General features: G+C 41.9%; 1 protein-coding gene across 2 annotated transcripts in view; it reads right to left on the reverse strand.

Annotated features, from left to right (window-relative positions):
• TRIM55 (tripartite motif containing 55) overlaps positions 1-19,946 on the reverse strand; it is a 62,682-nt gene that overhangs the window by 25,814 nt on the left and 16,922 nt on the right. For both annotated transcript variants that reach the window (XM_032759654.2, XM_032759652.2), the window contains exons 5-8: positions 15,231-15,396; positions 13,204-13,299; positions 372-605; positions 15-37 (exon numbers count right to left, since the gene is read on the reverse strand). In XM_032759654.2, the coding sequence (XP_032615545.1) occupies positions 15-37; positions 372-605; positions 13,204-13,299; positions 15,231-15,396 (519 nt within the window). The remainder of the gene's footprint in view (positions 1-14; positions 38-371; positions 606-13,203; positions 13,300-15,230; positions 15,397-19,946) is intronic.

The raw sequence follows: 19,946 nt of genomic DNA on the forward strand, positions 1-19,946 counted from the left end.
TAAAAAGTTCTTACTTTTGTAGCAGGGTTTTGGCATTCTGTGAAAGCAAACAAAAGATAGTCTTACTTAAATTATTTCCATAAAAGACAGTGGTAAGACAATTATTTCCTTTGTTGACTCTGAGAATCTCATAGCTTAGTTTCTAAATGTCATAACTGCTGTCTTATAACAGAACCCTATTAGATTTAAGCAGTATCATAGACATGCTTTTTAAGTTGTTTAAATAGATTAATATATAAGCATATGGGGTTTATATTTTAGTTGGTAAAATAAATAAAAACTGAAATGTACATAAAATAATAAAAATGTGATAACTAATTTTCCAGCACCCACCTTTTGGGTTGTTACTTTGGTGCCAAAAAGAGACTTACCTGCAGAAACACTGCCATTTCTGGCTCATCCATAAACTGAATTCCTGACTCAACCAACTTTGAGACGTTCTCCAAATGATCAGAATACTTTTTGATCAGAGCACGGACATGTTCCAGTTTCTCCTCTTGGGTTCGGGTAATGACTTGGGTCATTTCATTCTTCCTCTCCTCCAAAATGCCGTACAGGTAATCAAACTTCTCACAAAGCTCCTGTTTCTGTTTTCTGCAACATTCCTATTAGTTGGGTTAGCTAATGTTAGAAAGTATTTGAAACAAAGTCGATTTGGAGAAATCACCTAGTTATCCTGGGAAGGAAGAACATTTACTTATGTAGGATATTTTTTTCTTTTCGCTGAAGATGTCCATTTAGGTATGGATACCCACTACGTTGGTGCTTTGGAAATTCCATTTTTAACAAATTTGATATTTAGACTATCTAAAAATCAATTAAATTGGCTACATGAATCAATGGTTTTCCAATCTTCTGTTCCTTATAAATGGAGAATTTCATAGAAATAAAGAATTATTTTCTTCTATATTATATTCAGGTTACATAGGTTATAGGTTATATTTTGCTTTGGAGTGTGGGTGCATGTGTGTGCATGCAAGGAAAATGCTATGATACTTCTTGGTTTGTACCTTCAAGTCTCTTTCTGCTCCACCTATGCCAACATTGTCCTAGTTTCAGTCCTCCTATATAGATTTTGTAGCTTCCCAAGGACCTCTGCAGCTAGGAATCCCTCCTCCCAGCCAACTCACACACTGCAACCAAGTTAATTTTCTCAGAGTACAGTTCTAATCATGTTTTTTGTTCTTTCCTTTCTTTCTTTTTTGAGACAGAATCTAGCTCTGTTGCCCACGCTAGAGTGCAGTGGTGCGATCTCGGCTCATTGCAACCTCCGCCTCCCAGGTTCAGGCAATTCTCCTGCCTCAGCATCCCGAGTAGCTAGAATTACAGGCACCTGCCACCACGCCCAGCTAATTTTTGAATTTTTAGTAGAGATGGGGTTTCACCACATTGGCCAGGCCGGTCTTGAACTCCTGACCTAAAGTGATCCGCCCACCTCAGCCTCCCAAAGTGCTGGGATTACGGGCGTGAGCCACCGTGCCTGGCCTGAATCATGTTTTTTTCTATAATGACTCCCTATTACACAAAGAATAACACTTAAACTTTATAACTAGCTTTCAAGATCCCTCCATGATCTTGTTCCAATTTCTCTCATAATATTCTACTATCCTCCATTGTATACCCTGAATTCCAGCAAAAATAAACCACTCACTTTCTTTGTTCATGCTTTCCCCTCTGTCTACAATGTTCTTCCCCAAGTCACCACTGCAAACTCTAAGCAATCTCAAAGACATTGTCAGACTACCATTTCTTCAATAAGCGTCCCTTGATATTTATGGCTGAATGCAACTTTTAACTTTCTGAAATCTCATAATAGTTACCATTGATAGCATATATCTGTATCTACCAGATCCTCTATTTATCCAATACTGCCTAAGAATGGGAAATACTGCATCTGTTCTATGCTCTTGGAGAGAAAGGCTGTGTTGGAAGTCTGGCTTGCACATTTGTGTTGGTGGCTGAAGTATCTCCAGTACCATCCAGATCCCTTTACTCCGCGCCCATCTTTAAATCATAATTAATTATCCAGTTCATCTAGTCATTGGCCTTTTGGTTTTTCAATCCCTGGTAAGCTTGGTGTGCATGTATGCCAATCTCCGTGGACTTGACCATCTCTGGGTCCAGGGCCTTTATAGCTGAGAGCAGGTTGTAAGCCATAATGATCTAACCTAGCTCTCCCGCACAGTGAGAGCTTCTCGGGAATCCAGCAAATTTATTTCTGACATCTCTGACCATTCTATAGCCTTTATCACATATTCTTTCATTTTGGTAAACATTGAAGTCTTTTATGTCATGTATTGCTTTCTTCCTTTATGTGAATTTCTTAAATATCTAAACTATATTTTTCTTGAGGGTAGAATCTGGGTCTGCCTAGGACACAGAGCACCTTGGATAGTAGCTGTTCAGTAAATATCTGTTGAATAGATTTTGTGTTTTGTATTTTTGTTTTTTGAGATGGAGTCATGCTCTGTTGCCCAGGCTGGAGTGCAATGGCGCGATCTCGGCTCACTGCAACCTCCGCCTCCCGGGTTCAAGTGATTCTCCTGCCTCAGGCTTCTGAGTAGCTGGGATTACAGGCACATGCCACCTTGCCTGGCTAATTTTTGTATTTTTAGTAAAGACGGGGTTTCACCGTGTTGGTCAGGCTGGCCTCAAACTCCTGACCTCATGATCCACCCGCCTCGGCCTCCCAAAGTGCTGGTATTACAGGTGTGAGCCACCACTCCTGGCGGAATAGATTTTTTTTTTTAATGTGTTTCATTTCCTCTCAACTTCTCTACTATTCTCAGTATGGAGTGGGGGAGAATGACCTAAACCAAATTGTTGATTATGAAGATACCCTGCAAATGTGCAAGAAATACATCCCTTACTCCACTGCCTTCCTTGGAACACAGTCAATTCTCATCACAGTTCCTAACCAAATTATAACGCATGGAGATCCAGTGGTGCCAACTATTTTAATAGTAAATGCCTTACCACTGTCATCCACCCATTCATTCATGGATTTAACAAACAATGCATGTTATTTGTGTCAAGACTCTGGGGATCCAAAAAAGAATTAACATAGTTCCTATTCTCAAGGAGCTCACAGTTCACTGAGAAAGATTATAGACCAATAATGTAATTCAATATGGTAGGCTGAATAATGTAAATATTTTAGAGATTTATACCAGATGCTTTAGAAGCATTTATGGAATCTCTGTCCAACCCTTTGTGTAGGTGGAGGAACTTTGAGGGGAGCCAGAAATGTTGACTCAGGAAGAGTTTCTTAGAGGAATTAGTGCTTGAGCTTGACCTTAAGGAGGAATAGGAGTAAAGGAGGTTGGGGAGGGGACGAAAATGCTTGAAGTCGTGGCAGTTGTCAAAGTAATGGACCAAGGGCCCATGCAGCATGTCAAGATGTGGAAATTGCCTGGCTTGACAAATTTCCACTCATTTCCAGCCCTTTAGCTTGAGAGTCGGACTGTTCAACCAGGCCTAGAAACTGAAACCTATTAGTAGCTTTCCAATCAAACTCTCTTTCACTGTATTATCTTTTGTTCCAACCTTCAGGCAACCAGGTGGCCACTGTACACATGAAATAAGCCTCTCTGATATTTAGAAGCTCTACTGTGATCATATAATGGTTTCCAGCTTGTTTCTCCCAAATGAGTTGTGCACTTAAAACATTTATAATATAATGAGTATTATATTAAGATGTAATACAGGTAGAAAGTCTTTGATTCACAAAAATTTTCTCCTATGTGATTTAATATGTGAGAACATTCAAGTTTATGGCAGCCAAGTCATTTACAACGAGATAGATGCGAACTCATGTGTAATCTAGTGTACTCTCTCAAGTCAAATAAAGATTAAATCACTTATTTTGACCATATAATTTTTTTGCCAATTTAAATGGTATAACTAATTTCATTCCTATATTACTTCCAATTCCAAGCATTATTTTATTTCTATTTTTTTTTTTAAATAACTTACATTGAATGTTAGTAAAATTACTATCATTTGTTTATACTTTATAGTGCAGGAAATGCTACCCCATATGTGGTCTATGCTTTATTAAAATTATTATATCATTAAATACTTTGTAAAGTGCTTATAATATTACCTGGCATATATTGGTACTGGATCAGTGTCTATTAAATTTAGCTCTAAATTCCTTAATCTGAAGTATTCAGTTGTGGAATTTTGAAGCCGCATGGAATATTAGAAGTAGCCTGCTCCAAACCAATCATGTCATTCATGTGGAAACTGAAACCCAGCAGAGCTGTCACTTTCTCAAGGCCATCCTACCATTTATTATTGGTGCCTGGCCTACAGTCAAGGTCTTTGAATTCCTGGGTCATTGCTACTCTCACCACACCCAGCTGGGCCCATATTTTAAGTAACTTTTAAAAATTATATGAAGTGCTTGTAAATGGAAAATATGCCTTTTAACAAATGTACTGGCCGGGCGCAATGGCTTACGCCTGTAATCCTAGCACTTTGGGAGGCCAAGGCAGGCAGATTGCCTGAGCTTAGGAGTTCGAGACCAGCCTGGGCAATACGGTGAAACCCCGTCTCTGCTAAAATACAAGAAATTAGCTGGGCCTGGTGGTACGCTCCTGTAATTCCAGCTATTTGGGAGGCTGAGGCAGGAGGTGGAGGCTGCAGTGAGCCGAGATTGTGCCATTGCGCTCCAGCCTGGGTGACAAAGTGAGACTCCACCTCCAAAAGAGAAAAAAAAACCAAACCCAAATTCACTATGCTTAAGGTAGGTTATTTAAAGGCAAGGCATCTTAAATTGTTTCAGAATTATATTCACTAGTTCTTTCAACAAAATTCACCAACTACTCACTTTGTACCTGGCATTGTATGATCTAATAACTTGCCATAATTTTCCATTGTTCTGGAGAATAATGAAGAAAAAAAAGCATTATAAATGATAAACGTAAAATTATTATATTTTCTAGTTCCTAATGGAAAAAACATTTTTCTCTTGTTTAATTAGCTTTTAATATAATTCTATGCAAAAAATGGTAAGAGTTAGATAAATCTGTTTCTGAAACGGCAAAAATACATGCCTCTTCCTTGGAATTATGAAATTGGAACTTACAGACTTTTAGAAATTAACTCAAAATGTTCAGGTTAACCTAATGTCATATTCAAATGTGAAATACTCCATGAAATGAAGTCTCCTATTTTTTCACACTCTTTGAGGTAGAACCCACACATGAGAGACTAACTTAGGTGCCCCCTAATCTTTCTTGGCTTCAAGTCCATCAAAGTGCTGTGAAAGTCAGGGAACAATAAGCACCTCAGGTTATCAATTTGCCCTCTAAGCTGATGAGGGAACAGATATGTGCCATGAAAAAAAAAAGTTCTCAGAGGCCACCTAGCTACTGACAGTGATGACTGTGAATTTCAGTACCTACTGTGCCTTTGTTAATGTGAATCTGCAACACTTTCAGCAGTGACTTTCTAGCAACCTGAAAAATGGAATAGGAAAAAATGTGGACTTTTGCATTGTGAAAACGTCTGCAGACAGAACACTTTAAAGGACTGTTGTTACCTACAAAAGCATGATAGCAACCATATTTGTCTCTTCTTCACAAAAACTTCCTCATCTCAAAGATTGCTCCTTGCTTTTAGCGTACTTTTTCATTTACTTGAGTAAAAAGGTATGTATCTTTAAGACCAATTTGGAGCCATATACCTCCCCTCTTCTCTGGACAGTAATTCAATCAAGATATATACCTTTTGAGATTTTGAGTTTATCTTTTCAAATAGTCTCCATTTTCTTCCTTTTGATGTCTGTGTTTCCTACATCCTCTGTGTGTGTGCACCTGTGTGAGTGTGCTTAGCAAGTGAAGTATACCTCCACCATAAATGAAGTAGGTATTGGCCTCCAGGCATACTCTGATGCAAAGCCTCTGGCTGCTGCACAGCCTTCCTCCTGGGTCTGCTAGGACAGTTATATTTCTTGGCTTCTTGGGAGAACCAAATTAAAGTTGTCTATAATATTTTAATGAAAATAAAATTCATCCCATCTCTAGGGAGAATGCAGTGTGGATGCAATATACCAAAAGGGGATGATTTTATAAAGTGAAGATCATCCTTCCCATATTGAAATGGTAAGATGATGATGGGTGGGATATTTGTTTCTAACCAATGCCAACATTTCTGGATGTAGAGAAAAAAAAAATCAAATGGTCATTTGGTTGTTTCCTTAGAAGTGAGTAGGTAACATTTAACATTGATCTAAAGCCATTGTTGAACTGTTGCCATCATGGAAATGTTAAAATTGGCAGACTCCAATTTCTAGCCACCTTTATATTTTAGTCATAATAAGAAAAACAAAATATGCAACTGCAAAGAGAACCTTTCATGGAAAGAAAAATCAACAATAGATGACCTTACATTAAAAGAGAAGACAGCCTTCCAAGCAAAGCACCGTCATACCACTGTTTTAAATGGCTAGATTTTTATTGGTTCACTTTTCTCTCAAGTAATTATCACTCTCTAAAATGATCTTGTTGTTCATTTGATTACTGCCTAACTCCTCTATTAGAATAAAAAATGCCCGTGAACAGAACCTTTAATGTTTAGCTCATCACTAGTTCCCAGCATTATGTGTACAGAACATGGCACACAATGCACACTTGAGAAATATAGATTGAAAGAAAGAAAGAATGAATGAATGGATGCATGAATGAATGAATAAAATGTGATTTGCATCTAGAAATATTCAACCTTCATGCAGAAGCTTCAATTTTGTTCTGTTCCAAAGAAATAGGCATTGAAGTGGATATTCCAAGCTTCTGCTTCATTCAGTGTTAAAAAAAAAAACAACAAGCCCAAAAACCAAGAAACCAGTAAAATATAGCTATGCAACCTTTGGGAAACCATTGAACCTCAGGACAGTTGTTAGTATGTTTGTATTTGTACAGTGAAAGATTGAATTATATAATTGCTAAGGTCCCTTCTGACTCTACAGTTCCAAGACTCTCTAATTTCAGGTAAATGTGAAGAAGTTTCAGAGAGTCATTAGGCTATGATGTGCCTCCCTCTGTTCCTGGCAAGTCTTGTGTCATTGACAGCATTAAGATATACATTACATGTCCTAGCCCTGAAAGCTCGGCAGTAGCTTGCACATGTGCCATGGCCACAATAGGAAAAAAACCTAAGGCAACAATGACCACTGCTCTTACCATGTAAGGAACACAGCTCTGTGACCAAAATAGAGCTGAAGATAAGCTCTTAGACCCACCACTTGTCACTGAGCAACTGTGGCTTGATTAGGCCCATTCATATCTCCACCACATTCCTCCAACATTCATCAAGACATACTTGTTAGAGCTATACCTTCATTTGAAATAAGGAACTTCAAAATTCCCTTCAATAAGCAAACAGGATTTCCTGCCACCAACCCTCCAAAAAAGAAAAGAAAAGCAGCCTGTAGATTAACAATACTGAAAAAAGAACTACATTAAAGTAAGAAGTTCCTTCCAAGAAAATCAAATCCAGCCTTTCATTCATGAAGCTCCAGTTACAAGCACTTGGAGAAGTCCCATGAGTACAGACTAGGATGTCCCTAGAAAGGGAACAGATAAACTACAGAGACACCAACTTCCAGGCACCCAGGCTGGGATTCAGCCCTCCACCAGCTGGCCCCTTTGTGTAGTGCTCAGCAAACAACTCCATTCAGTGGCTGTGGATCTCGGGTCTTCCAAACTCAGGCTCTTTTCTACTACTTTATGTTGCCGCTCCATGTTCGAAGGATAATTATGTCGTAATTTGAGGGATTTCTAACACTCTTGGGGCTGTTGGCATTTTGGTTTTTCTGGGCTAGGCCAGATCATTTAGAATCTTCTTGAGTAGATGCTATGAGGGCTGAGGGCCAGGTGGGCCTGTTCTGACTGGAGCCCCATGGTTCAGCGAAAGCCACTTGTCAGGCTGAGTAGATGTTTATCTCACTCTGGTCTGCTGTGGGTAGTCACCAGGTTTCCCAGAAGAGGCTCAGTCTCCCTTGGTTGCCAATATTTCCAGTTGCCACAAAGCCTCTTAGATAAAGAACGGAAGTCATGTCTAGCTCTTCATTCTCAACGTGTCCCTCTAGAGGGAGTTACTCAGTCCTGCCATCACAATTAACTAGGACCTGATAGTCTTCTGACACTATTTAAAAGATGCTCCAGAATCTCTAGAGGTTCCTATTGGATCACATCATCAGAATAAGTGTGTACTTTCCAAGCTGACTCTGAGGCTGTAAGGTGACATTTGCCAAGCCCCTGGCATGTATCTCTTATTTCAACTTCGTCATCATGACAATGCTGTGAAGAAGGTATTATCATCCCCACTGTAACGCTGAGGAAGCCAAGGGACAGGAAGCTTAAGTAACGTGCCCAATGTCGTGTAATTAAGCAACAGAACTAAAACTCAAACTCTGAAATCTCTTCTTTTAAACATATGTTATATTGCCTTTAAAATTCTAGCATGCTATTTAAACAATTCAATTATATTCATACTTCATATTTGTAATGGCATGGACAATGTCTCAGAGATTAGAAAAGGTCATTTTGGGTAAAATCACTGTTTTGGAAATACAATGAATATGTAATCACTGCAAAATCATTGGAGGGTTTTATTCAAGTTGTCGTTTTTCAGAGATTGAAAATGCTCAATATCAAATATTTATTATTTACTTGGAACAGTTTCCACTAGACAGGCCATACAAAACAGGGATGTTTCTAGGCCTGCCAGCCTGCCTTTGGGATGGCCAGTATTAACAGCCTGTGCCCTTAAGTATCCAGTGACATAGGATAAGTGCCATTGGTAAAGTTTACAAGAGGTAGATTATGTTCTCTAGGGATGAGGAGTGAAAGTCAAGCATGTTTCCCTGGAAGCAGAGAGCTCCCCAGTGGACATTTCCATTCCTACAGGCAGCCCCCCATCCAGCTCCATTCCGGCCCAGAACATCTCCAGGCCTAGAAAGGCAAGTGAACCTTCAGATCATGCTGGGCTCATGGAACAGCCCAGAAGCCCTCCATCAACCTGCAGTCCGGAGTTCAGGGAACGTCTTAGGCCAAGCCACTCTCAAGAAGCAGAGGTAAAAAGACTCACAGCTCAGTTCCTTCACCATCAGCCCACAGCATGGAAGGAAAATGCCACTCCCCCTTTCAGATCACCCTTTTGCAACTATAGGCATTCTCAAATCCTTCTTCATTATCACTGTAAATTCATGTTAACTGCAGACATTATTCTTAAAGGATAACAAGGAGTCCACAGTGTAATTTACCCCAAGCTCAGCATTGCTTCAGGGCTGGTCCTGGGACAGGTGCCTCTCCAGGCCAGTCCTGTGCGACATTACGTGATTAGGACAAAATTAGACATGTGCAAGGAAGGCACAGCCACCAAAAGGCTCTGGGGCAGGTGTCAGGGCCCCAGGCAGGGAGAGGCTGTGTAATTATGGAAGGATAATACCCACCCCAGGGACTACTTCATTTCCCATCCCTAAGGAGCTCTTCACCAATCAGAAAAGAGAATTCTTTAACAACAGCTTTCCACCCCCTGGCCAGGAACCACTCATAGCTTCTCAGAAAATGTTTCTGGGCAGGTGGTGAGCAAAGCCAGAAAGGGAAATGAACTCCGGGCAGAACCGGAGACACAAGAGCTCTGTGGCCCTGACTCCGGTAGATAATCCACCCGGCTCTCAAGCTAGGACCATTTCACTGCAAGCCAAGGACTGGTTTGCTCCATGTTGTCCTGCCTTGCAGGCTGGCAAGAAGCTGAGCCTCTGGGCTTTGTCCATTGATATGGAACTGGCTCTGGGAGATCGCCCCAGGGATGACAGATGCACAGGGTGGCCATCTGGAAGCGCCCCTGTCCTCAGGGATGTTTCAAACAAAGGTTAATGTGTCAAGAGGGATTCATAAAGTCGGAGACCTCCATGGGGTTTTGAGACAATCTCTACATCTCCAGATGAGCCACCTAAACTGATCTGAAAGAACTATGCTCATGTGAGTCATATTCACTCATTCTTTATTTTGCTGGTTATTAAAAATGTCAGACGTACTTTATAAAAATGTGAATACAGGAATATATAAGGGAGGCAGTGAAAATCACCTGCAGTCCCACTATTCACTGCCCTTAAACTTTTGGTGTTTTTCATTCCTAATTTCTCCCCATGAATGTATAGGAGGCTGTATGTAAATATCCACAGTCATGGGTTGCTTAACTAGTATGTTCTGAGAAGTGCATCCTTAGGCAGTTCCACTGTGTGAGCATCACAGAATGTACTTACACAAACCTACATGGCAGAGCCTACTGCCCACTTAGGTTGTATAGCACAATCTATTGCTCCTAGGCCACAAACCTATGCAGCATGTTACAGTACTGAATACTATGGGAAAATGTAATACATGGTATTTGTGCACCTAAGCATATCTAAACATAGAAAAGGTACAGTAAAAATATGATATTATAATCTTATGAGACCTCCATCATATATGCAGTTCATCATTGACCAAAATGTTACATGGTGCATGACTGTACTTTCTACACTGTTACATATGAATATACATCCTAAACAATAAATAAGAATGTATACTTGCTGTTTTTTCATCTTATAAAAACAGGTATGAAATAAATGAAAGAAATGAAATAAACAGGTAAAAGGATGGACTTTTAAGACTCCTGATAATTTGCAGCCTCATCGTAAAGTCTTGCAGGGAATGATTACATACCCTCCCCTAGCCAACTGTGAAAATACTTATTAGAAAAGTGTGTCATGTTCAATGAATTGTATTGCCAATAAGAATGGGGGTAATGATCCTGCCCTTCCCTGCCAGGACGTTCTTCCTGACATCTGCACTAATCCCTTCTACTGATTTAACTTCAAACCTGTTCCTTCTTGTCATTTCGGCGAATAAAAACAGCACTTCCTACCATGCCCCTGATTGGCTTCTATGAAGAAAACCTGTTGTCAAATCTCTGCGGCCCGCTCAGTGTCCTCTGATGCTGGCTAAAGGGAGCCCCAATCATTTGCATTTGCTCAAGAATCAAATTGCTCAAGGCCCAGATGGACCCCCCAGGGCTCTTCTCCTGTGCATTCTCCAGCTTCTCCATCCCAGACAGAAAGCCTGTTCCTTCCAACAGACATCTCCAGTAAAGCCCTGAGATTACCTCGCTCACCCGCAAGCAACATGCTCCTATTTATAAACTCAGGACTCAGCTTGGTACTACCCTGGAGTGCTGATTCACGGTGTTATGACCGAATTGTATTTTGCCTTTACTGTAAATAAGTACAAAGAAAAAAGTTTGTACTGTCTGTTTCCTAATCTCTTTTGGCTCTTCACCAAGAGAAAACTTTCCTTCTATAAATGGATCCCAGATTTATCATGGATCTTTTCAGGAATATGAGTGTGGAGAAGAAATGAGATTGATTTTAATAAGTGCAAATTTAAAATGAGATAAGTATAGCTAATGTCCTAAAGCCCTCATTTAGAAAATGGCCTTTAGCTTTCAATAGAACTTGCCTTTCTAATGATAAAATAATAAGAATAGTATTTATTGAACACTCACCACATGCCAGGCACTGTGCTAAGCATTTTGCTTCTGCTTATTTAATTATTCATAGTAACTCTTTAAGGTAGGTACCATGATTGCCCCATTTTTACAGAGGAGAAAACTGAGGAACTGAATCTCCTTGTAGCAACGTGAACGGATCTTAAGAACATAATGCTGGCTGGGCGCGGTGGCTCACGCCTGTGATCCCAGCACTTTGGGAGTCCGAGGTGGGCAGATCAGGATGTCAGGAGTTTGAGACCAGCCTGGCCAACAGAATGAGAGCCCACCTCTACTAAACATACAAGAAATTAGCTGGGCATGGTGGCGGGAGCCTGTAATCCCAGCTACTCAGGAGGCTGAGGCAGGAGAATCACTTGAACCTGGGAGGCGGAGGTTGCAGTGAGCCAAGATCATGCCATTGCACTCCAGCCTGTGTGACAGTGTGAGACTCCATCACAAAAAACAAACAAAAACCCCAAAAACATAATGCTTAGTTTTTAAAAAGTAAGAAGCAGAATGAAAAATACCACATAATACCATTTATAAAATTAAAAGACATGTATATAACACAATACGTATTTTATAAGAATACAAACAGAACATCAAACATGTTAGAGTGGCAATCTATGGGGAGGAGAACAAGAGTGGGAAATGAGGATAACGGGAAATAAATAGATAACAAGAGAGGCTTGCACACAGCAATGAGAACTATATGCCATGAACTGAACAGCATCATACCTCCACCCTCTGCAAAGAGGTTCAACTACAAAAACAATGACCCTAAATCTTAGAGCAGGGAGACTGTAATGGACTGCTCCAGTTACAGAGCCAGGGCCTGGACTTGAACCCAGGTGTCTTGCACCTGCCCCAGAGCAGCATGGATGTAACTAGTCAGTGAATCTTCAATTCCTGAAAAGATATCTGTCACATAGCTAACTCTCTTTAGGCTTCCACACTTTAAAGGCCTCCAGTAATGACATACTTTATATTTCATCTTGAGGGACAAGTGGATTTGCTCTATTTATTATACGGCAAGCTCAAATATGAGCTAAACAACTGGCCACTCATCTCTTCATTCAGCAAGATTTTTTTTTTTTGTATTGATTATGTGCCAGGCATTGGGCCAGGCAGAGGGCAAGTGGAGATGAATGAGCTCGAACTCTGGCCTCCATGAGCTCCCAGCCACTGAGCCATTCTCTAACTACAGCTAGGCAGATCTTTCTCCTCCTTATGGCCACTTCACAGCACTGCTGTAAGAGCAGAGAAGTGCAGCTCAAACCTGCCTATGACTGTCTAAAGCACCGATGAGCATTTCCTAAGACAGTTTGGATTTCCACCAAAAAAGTTTGCTGTAATAGCAACAACACTGATTTCCATGATGGGGGATTTATTTTTCTTGTAGCTAATCTTTCAAAAGGAAGAAAGAACAACACATGCAACAACAGCCCTAGTAATTGTGGTAACATCTGCCTCAGTGACTCATGTGGTAATGTCTCTTTCTGTGCAGGAGGTCAGTATTTCAGAGACATATTGGGAAGGAGGCCATTCTAGAAGTAAAGAATGAAAGGTCAGAATAGGGATGTCTAGTGTGGCACTGAGGAAGTCATAAAGCCCCGGGTGTTGCAGGCTTGGTTGAGATGCCGTGGGAGTCGCCTGACTCACCTCGATAGTTTTGCAGGTGTCTTCCAGCTGGCTGATCACTCCCTGGACTCGATCGTTGCTGCCCACGAGGATGGCGATGCCATCACTGAGCTCAGACTAAGGAAGAGAAAACATGAACCCAATATCTTACGGGTTTCCTAGTCACCCCAACTGTGAATTGGTCATAACATTGTCTTTACAGGTTCTTAATTTAGGATCCACGCAACCCCTAAGGACTAACAGGGAGGCCTGTGGACCTCCTGATATTGCAAGCAAACCTTTGTGTATGAATGCTTTTGTGCAGGGAAAGGTTTCACAGTTTTCATCAGTCTTAATATTGAGATCAACATGTTCAAGCTAAAGAATTCTAAGTATTGTTTATAAATGGCATGGAGACCAATATGTGACTTCAGGGACCCAAATGGAATTATTTACCTAGTGGAACTAAGGGTTAATTTTACTTGGGAAATGTGTATAGTAAATACTCATTTATTCAACAAATACTTATTATGGGCATAAGAATGTAGTGTATACAGACACAAACACTCACACATTAGACTAAGTCATTACAAACTTCACACTGAAACAAAGAACTAATTCTAGGGGAGAAATGTCAACTTTGAAATTCCTTTGCTCTTTTGACTTAGGAAGAGATTCTGTTGTTCCTATTTACCCCCTTCCCAAGACTGGCTGATGGAGCCACCAGGAGCACTGGAGGGGCACTTGGGAGACCCATGCGCTTGGTCCAACTCTACCCCCAACTTCTCTGTGATATTGGGCAAAACCTATATTCAATTTTGACCCTAATTTTCTCACATTTAGAAGGAGATTGGACCAGAACAGTGATTATAAAATATTTTAAAGCTGCAGAACCTTCTTCAAGTGAAAGCTAATATGGAGGTGAAGCTGCTTTGGCCAAACGGGAGCAAGGGTGAGGGTCCCACCAGTCTGTTCTGTCCTTCTCACATGAGTCTCCAGGCTCTGAAGGAAGGAGTGTGAAACAGCTACCATCCAGTTCTATCATGCTATGCTTTGGGGGAGGTGGGCAGAAGAGAAGGGAGAATAAATTGTAACTGGCTTCAAAAATAAACAAATGTTGTGGATAATTTGCAAAATCTGCTTCTTTAGGACTTAGTGGCCACTAGTTGTAATTGGTGTTGCCCAAGAGTTTTGCTTCCAAATTTGATTCCAGCACAGATCTTCACAATAAAACACTGATCAAATGTGGAACTGATGATTCTAAATGCAAGAAACTGAGAGGTGGAACTGCTCAAGTTCTCAGTGCCTGGAGTGGCTGCGCCTATTGGAGTACCCAACTCCACTTTTATCTGCACCAGATGGATAAATTCTGACCTGCTCATGAATGAAACCAGGTTGGCAGGTTGGTAATGTGTAGAGGGAGACACTGTCTTTCTGTCTGCTCAGAATTAGGGAGCTATGGCTGAGGCCCTGGGGTCAGGGAGAGGCACCACACTCAGAGGGGCTTTTAGGCAACTGGCCCTGGTGACAGGAGGGCCAGCACAAGTCTGTGTTTTAAAGCTGTTCTGTAACTGCATGTCATTAATGTAATCCTCCCTCACTAAGAGTGCGGGATAAAAGGCATTGAGGAAGGCCAAAGAAACCTTTCATGGGTGGATGAAGAAAAGTATTCTGTGACTAGGGTAAAAAGCCGTCCTTTTCTTATCTGCAGTCTAAACTTCACATAATCTTGAGCAGTTTGAGCTTTTGCTGGGTCCCCTAACATTGCTCATCTTCAGCAACCTCAAAAGGGCACAAAAACAGGGATCCTGCCATTCTGCACCCCTTCCTGAACCTGGGCACCCCTGCCCTGTCTCGCCTTTCCCCCCACCGTCCAGGGAATTTGGTGTGTGCCTCGTGCACAACTGTGCACGTCTTCCTGCAGACCTTGTGTGCCCTCCAGTGTCCCATGGCCCTGCGTGGCTTGGGCTTCCTCCTCCACCGCAGGGAGCCACTCACACTGGCCCCAGGAAGGCCCTGAGGTGTGGAGATGGGGAGGGGTTGCGGGAGGGAGGGAGCAACTCTGTTACCTTCTGTCTCTGGAACACATGAGTGAGGGGAGCCACCTGGCAGTCCTTGTGTGCACCAAACACCTTGCACAGAGAGCAGGTGGGTACTTCGCAGTTCAGACAGTAGATGTTGATGCGCTCCTCTTCATGCTCCTCGCACATGGGCTGGTCCGACTTCTTTTCTGGCCTGGGAGGAGGTAGGCAGATAAATGTCCATCAGCTCTCACTGAGGCACTCTCATCAAGGCAGAACTGATGTTGCTCTGCCTTGCAAATTCCTTCTCGTCCCTGTATGCCCAGCAACTCTATTCCAGAAGACCCCCAGGGGCCCTTTCACATGCTCAGAGCCCACCAAATTCAGCTTCCCTGCAGGTGTAGCAGGGGAGTGCTGGCAAATCTCTAACAACCTGCTTGGGGTAGGGACAGAGACGTGGAGATCCTGATTTGTACCATTTGTCCATTTCCATGGTGTATTTCCACATGGCCGATTTTAAGTTATTTAAGGTCTAAGAATCTGCTAGTGAAATTCCTGAAAGTTGAATATCAAACCCTGGTGAGCCATCAGGAACGTGGTCCAGCACTGTGTCTATATGCTCACGAGTTTCTCAAGGGATACTTTCCCATTATGGACCAAGAACAGGAAGTTGTTGATGAACTAAAAGTCAAGTTTGCACCAGCTTTTAGGAGGAGCTAGATCGCCCCCCTCCAGCCTCTGGCCCCAGGAAAGACCCTTTTCACCTGAAGGAATGAGGATAGACGTGGCTCACATGGAACCGAAATCTTCTGATTATTAATTCAAGTACTGGTTGGATGCAACTGTGTATGAGAGGCAAATGTGGGTGTACCTTCTTATATAAACCCCAGGAATTCTGATATATCCTATCTAATGACTGAGGCTGCTAATAGTTTTCAGAAGTATTCAAAAAATTCAAATCCAAATCCAGAAGCTTTCTTCAAATTTCCAAACACATAGTTATTTAGCAACATCTTAGATTTGGGACTACATTTTTTTTTGTTGCTATACAGATCCAATTTGTAAAAACTACAGGTTTTTATGAGCCATGAAATCAATTTAGGGAGCTATGATCTGCATTGTTAAAATAACAATAGAATGGAATAGCAAATACTGTGAATTACCTGTAGTAAGAATAAGTATTGCTGTTTGAAACTTTTGTTTCAGGTGTACGTGTGTATATATGTGACTGAAACAAAAGTACATGTGTGTTTGTGTGTGTGTGTGTTTGTATATGTGTGTATATACATATGTACATGTATGTGTATATAGATCCATCCATATATGTAAGTGGTCACAATGTAAAATGCACTTCCTACTGTGAATCATGAATACAAGTGTTTGAAACCCATCGTTTTTGATGTGTGGTATCTTGTAGCTGCAGACCCAGAACTCAGAGAAAGGCAGAGAACATGCCGATGTGCCTCTGTAAGACGCTAATGCTCCTTTATAAGTTGCTAGGTGGACATCAATTACTTGAGATTAGGCCAAACACTGGGAGAAGCCCTGGGTCTTGTAAGAAAATTGCATGGACTTCCAGTTTCAAAATTTTAGAATGTGATTGTTGCAAAAGGAATTTCTGTCTGGTCTTGCAGCAATATGCTTTCCATGAAGTCTATGACCTTCTGATTTGACCACATTATTTGGAACTCAAATAAGGAAAGTCAACTCCACAATTGAGAAAATTATCCTCCGCTCAAGTCTGTCTGTTTCCTCCACTAGAATATCAGCTCCATAAGGGCAGGGGCCATGATGAGTCTTCTTTTTTGCTGCATCTCCAGTACTCGGAACAATGCCTTGCACAGAGGCACTGGCTCTGTAAATATTTGTTGCACAAATGAGTGAGACAATGAAAGGGAATTTGACCTATTAATGGACAGGATTCCCTGTGCTCTAGTGTAACACCACCCAGCTGGAGAAGGCATAGCAAATATGGGGAAAGCCTGGGATCACCTGGCACTCCTGAGTGGCAGAGGAAGAGACCAGACCACATCCTGATTACTCCTTTAATAAATGACAGTGCTCTCTGGGGTTTGGACTGGCAAGTTGGTCTCTGCCTGGTCAAAGGCTTCTTCCCCTCTAAACCCTTCCCTCCTAGGTATCTCCACCTTATTATTAATGTGGGCTAAGCAAGAGTGGGCAGCTGGGGTCCCACATGCTGTTCTGATATCAACGGCTGTGACCAGAGATAGCGTCATAGAGCACAGGTCTATGCAGTATACGCAAATATTGAAAATGTGAAAACAGCCATTTAGTTTTGTGATTCAATTTATTTATTTTTTTCATGGTGCTGTATACACTGAGAACGATTTCGCATATTCCTCATTGGGTTTTTCTTATTTAGGTTGTAGCCCAGCCCCAGAGGCACCACTCACTCGTAGATGAGCGTATAATGAAACCTCTGTACAACTTCAAACATGTAACAGACTTGGGACAGATTTGGCATGTAAAAGAAAGACATAAATACATGTTTATGAGGTGAGATCAGCCAAGCTCATAGCTGTGGTCAGGGCCCAGTGCTAAATATTGGCTGCGGCCCCTCACCGTTCAGTGTAGGCTAGACTGAGGAGCATATAGCCTGCTGTCTCTGGTCCCTGAGGTTCCCGGGGCCACCCTAGAGTTTCCTGAGGAGTGGGCATCTGGTCTTGGTGAGGCAATTCGAGTAGTAACTTTGTAGTCAAACTGATATTTTTTTTGAGATGGAGTTTTCCTCATCGCCCAGGCCGGAGGGCAATGGCTCAATCTCGGCTCACTGCAGCCTCCACCTCCCAGGTTCAAGCGTTTCTCTTGCCTCAGTCTCACAAGTTGCTGGGATTACAGGCGCCTGCCACCACACCTGGCTAATTTTTCTTGTATTTAGTAGAGGTGGGGTTTCACCATGTTGGTCAGGCTGGTCTCAAACTCCTGACCTCGGGTGATCTGTCCACCTCAGCCTCCCAAAGTGCTGGGATTACAGGCGTGAGCCACCGTGCCTGGCCAAACTGATCTTAAAGCTTCATTCCAGCTCAGCTTCTCCATGTAGTGGCCATGTGGTCTTAGACAAGTTACTTAACCTCTTTTGGTCTCAGTTTTTACTCGTATCAAAAATCGGATTAAGGGTCTTCTAATTAAATGTGGCAGAATGAACACAAGCATGTATTTATTTATGTATTTATATATGTATGTATGTATTTATGTATTTATTCTGCTGAAATCCCAGTGAAATGAGGATAAGGAAATAAAAGGGCATAAATCAATAAGGACAAAAAGTGAGCACAGATGACAGCAGAGGAGAAATGTCAATCAAATGTTGGAAATTAGGAACATCTGGATGAAGGGACATGACCTACTTGAGTTGCATCTTAGTTCTGTTGCATTCCTGCAGTGAGAAGCTTACAATAAGCAAGCTGACTTGAGCTATGGAACCCTGGAAAGGCTCTGGAACTGCAGGAGCCAGGAGTTCTGAAGGCAGAAGTAGGTGGTGATGGAGTGGGAGAGGCTGAAAAGAGGAGGACTTTGTGCACATTTTAAGAGATTACTTGAGGATGTGCTCCATAGAAACAAGAGAGTAAGCCACCAAACAAGGAGACCTGGAATCCAGGGAGCAAGGGGTTCGACCCAGGGGAGAGTAAAATAATTCCCAAGTAGAGGGTAAAGCCCAGCCATGTGAGGGTTCAGTCCTAATCGTCTACAGTGGAAAGTCAATAGAAAATGTCTAAAGTTGAAAAATCAAAGAATAGGAGCATACCAGTAGTATGCACATGTCATTGGTGATAAATAGCAGAAAAACAGCTAAAAGAATTAAAAGTGGTTGACTCTGGGGAATGAGGCTTGGGGGTAGGTAAAGAGAGAACAGAGTGGAGACAGCATTTCTCTTCAGAGGCCTAGTAGTAATGAATTTTTAAAAATGTGCATGTTGATTACTTTAAGAAACTAAAAACTTTAATAGGGTAGTAGTAATTATAATAATCAACACTTCACAGGATTATTGTGAGAATTAAAGAACTGCACATGATTCATGTGTTAGGCACCCTGAACAGTGTCTGGCACATAGCACATAGTAGTTTTAATTGTTATATTTTAAAGTTAATTATTATTATATTAATTATTAATATTAGCCAAAATAGTACCTTCTTTTACCATCTCCCACTCCCAGCTGTGGCTAGTCTGGCACCATGCAGAATTCTGGATAAGAATGCCAGGTTTTGGCTGGGCGCGGTGGCTCATGCCTGTAATCCCAGCACTTTGGGAGGCTGAGGGGGGTGGATCACGAGGTCAGGAGATCAAGACTATTCTGGCTAACATGGTGAAACCCCATCTCTACTAAAAATACAAAAAAATTAGCTGGGCGTGGTGGCGGGCGCCTGTAGTCCCAGCTACTTGGGAAGCTGAGACAGGAGAATGGCGTGAACCCAGGAGGCAGAGCTTGCAGTGAGCCAAGATCACGCCACTGCACTCCAGCCTGGGCGACAAAGCTAGACTCCATCTCAAAAAAAAAGAAAAAGAAAAAGAAAAAGAAAGAATGCTAGGTTTTGTGGAGACTTACAGTCTCCAGCCTTTCTGGAGGAGGTCAGAGTTGACCAATAACATCCCAGTCTGTGATTGGTCACCGCCCCCCCACCCCCTTCCAATAGTCACAGCTGAACTCTTCTCACTCTGTATATCCAAGGTCATTCCAGCATTACCTAATGTACCCTGAGGCTCAAGGTTCTGGTCTAGTAAGGCTGCCTGCCCCCAGGGGACACC

This window comes from Hylobates moloch, unplaced genomic scaffold, assembly GCF_009828535.3.
Source record: "Hylobates moloch isolate HMO894 unplaced genomic scaffold, HMol_V3 SCAFFOLD_9, whole genome shotgun sequence".
NCBI lineage: Eukaryota > Metazoa > Chordata > Mammalia > Primates > Hylobatidae > Hylobates > Hylobates moloch.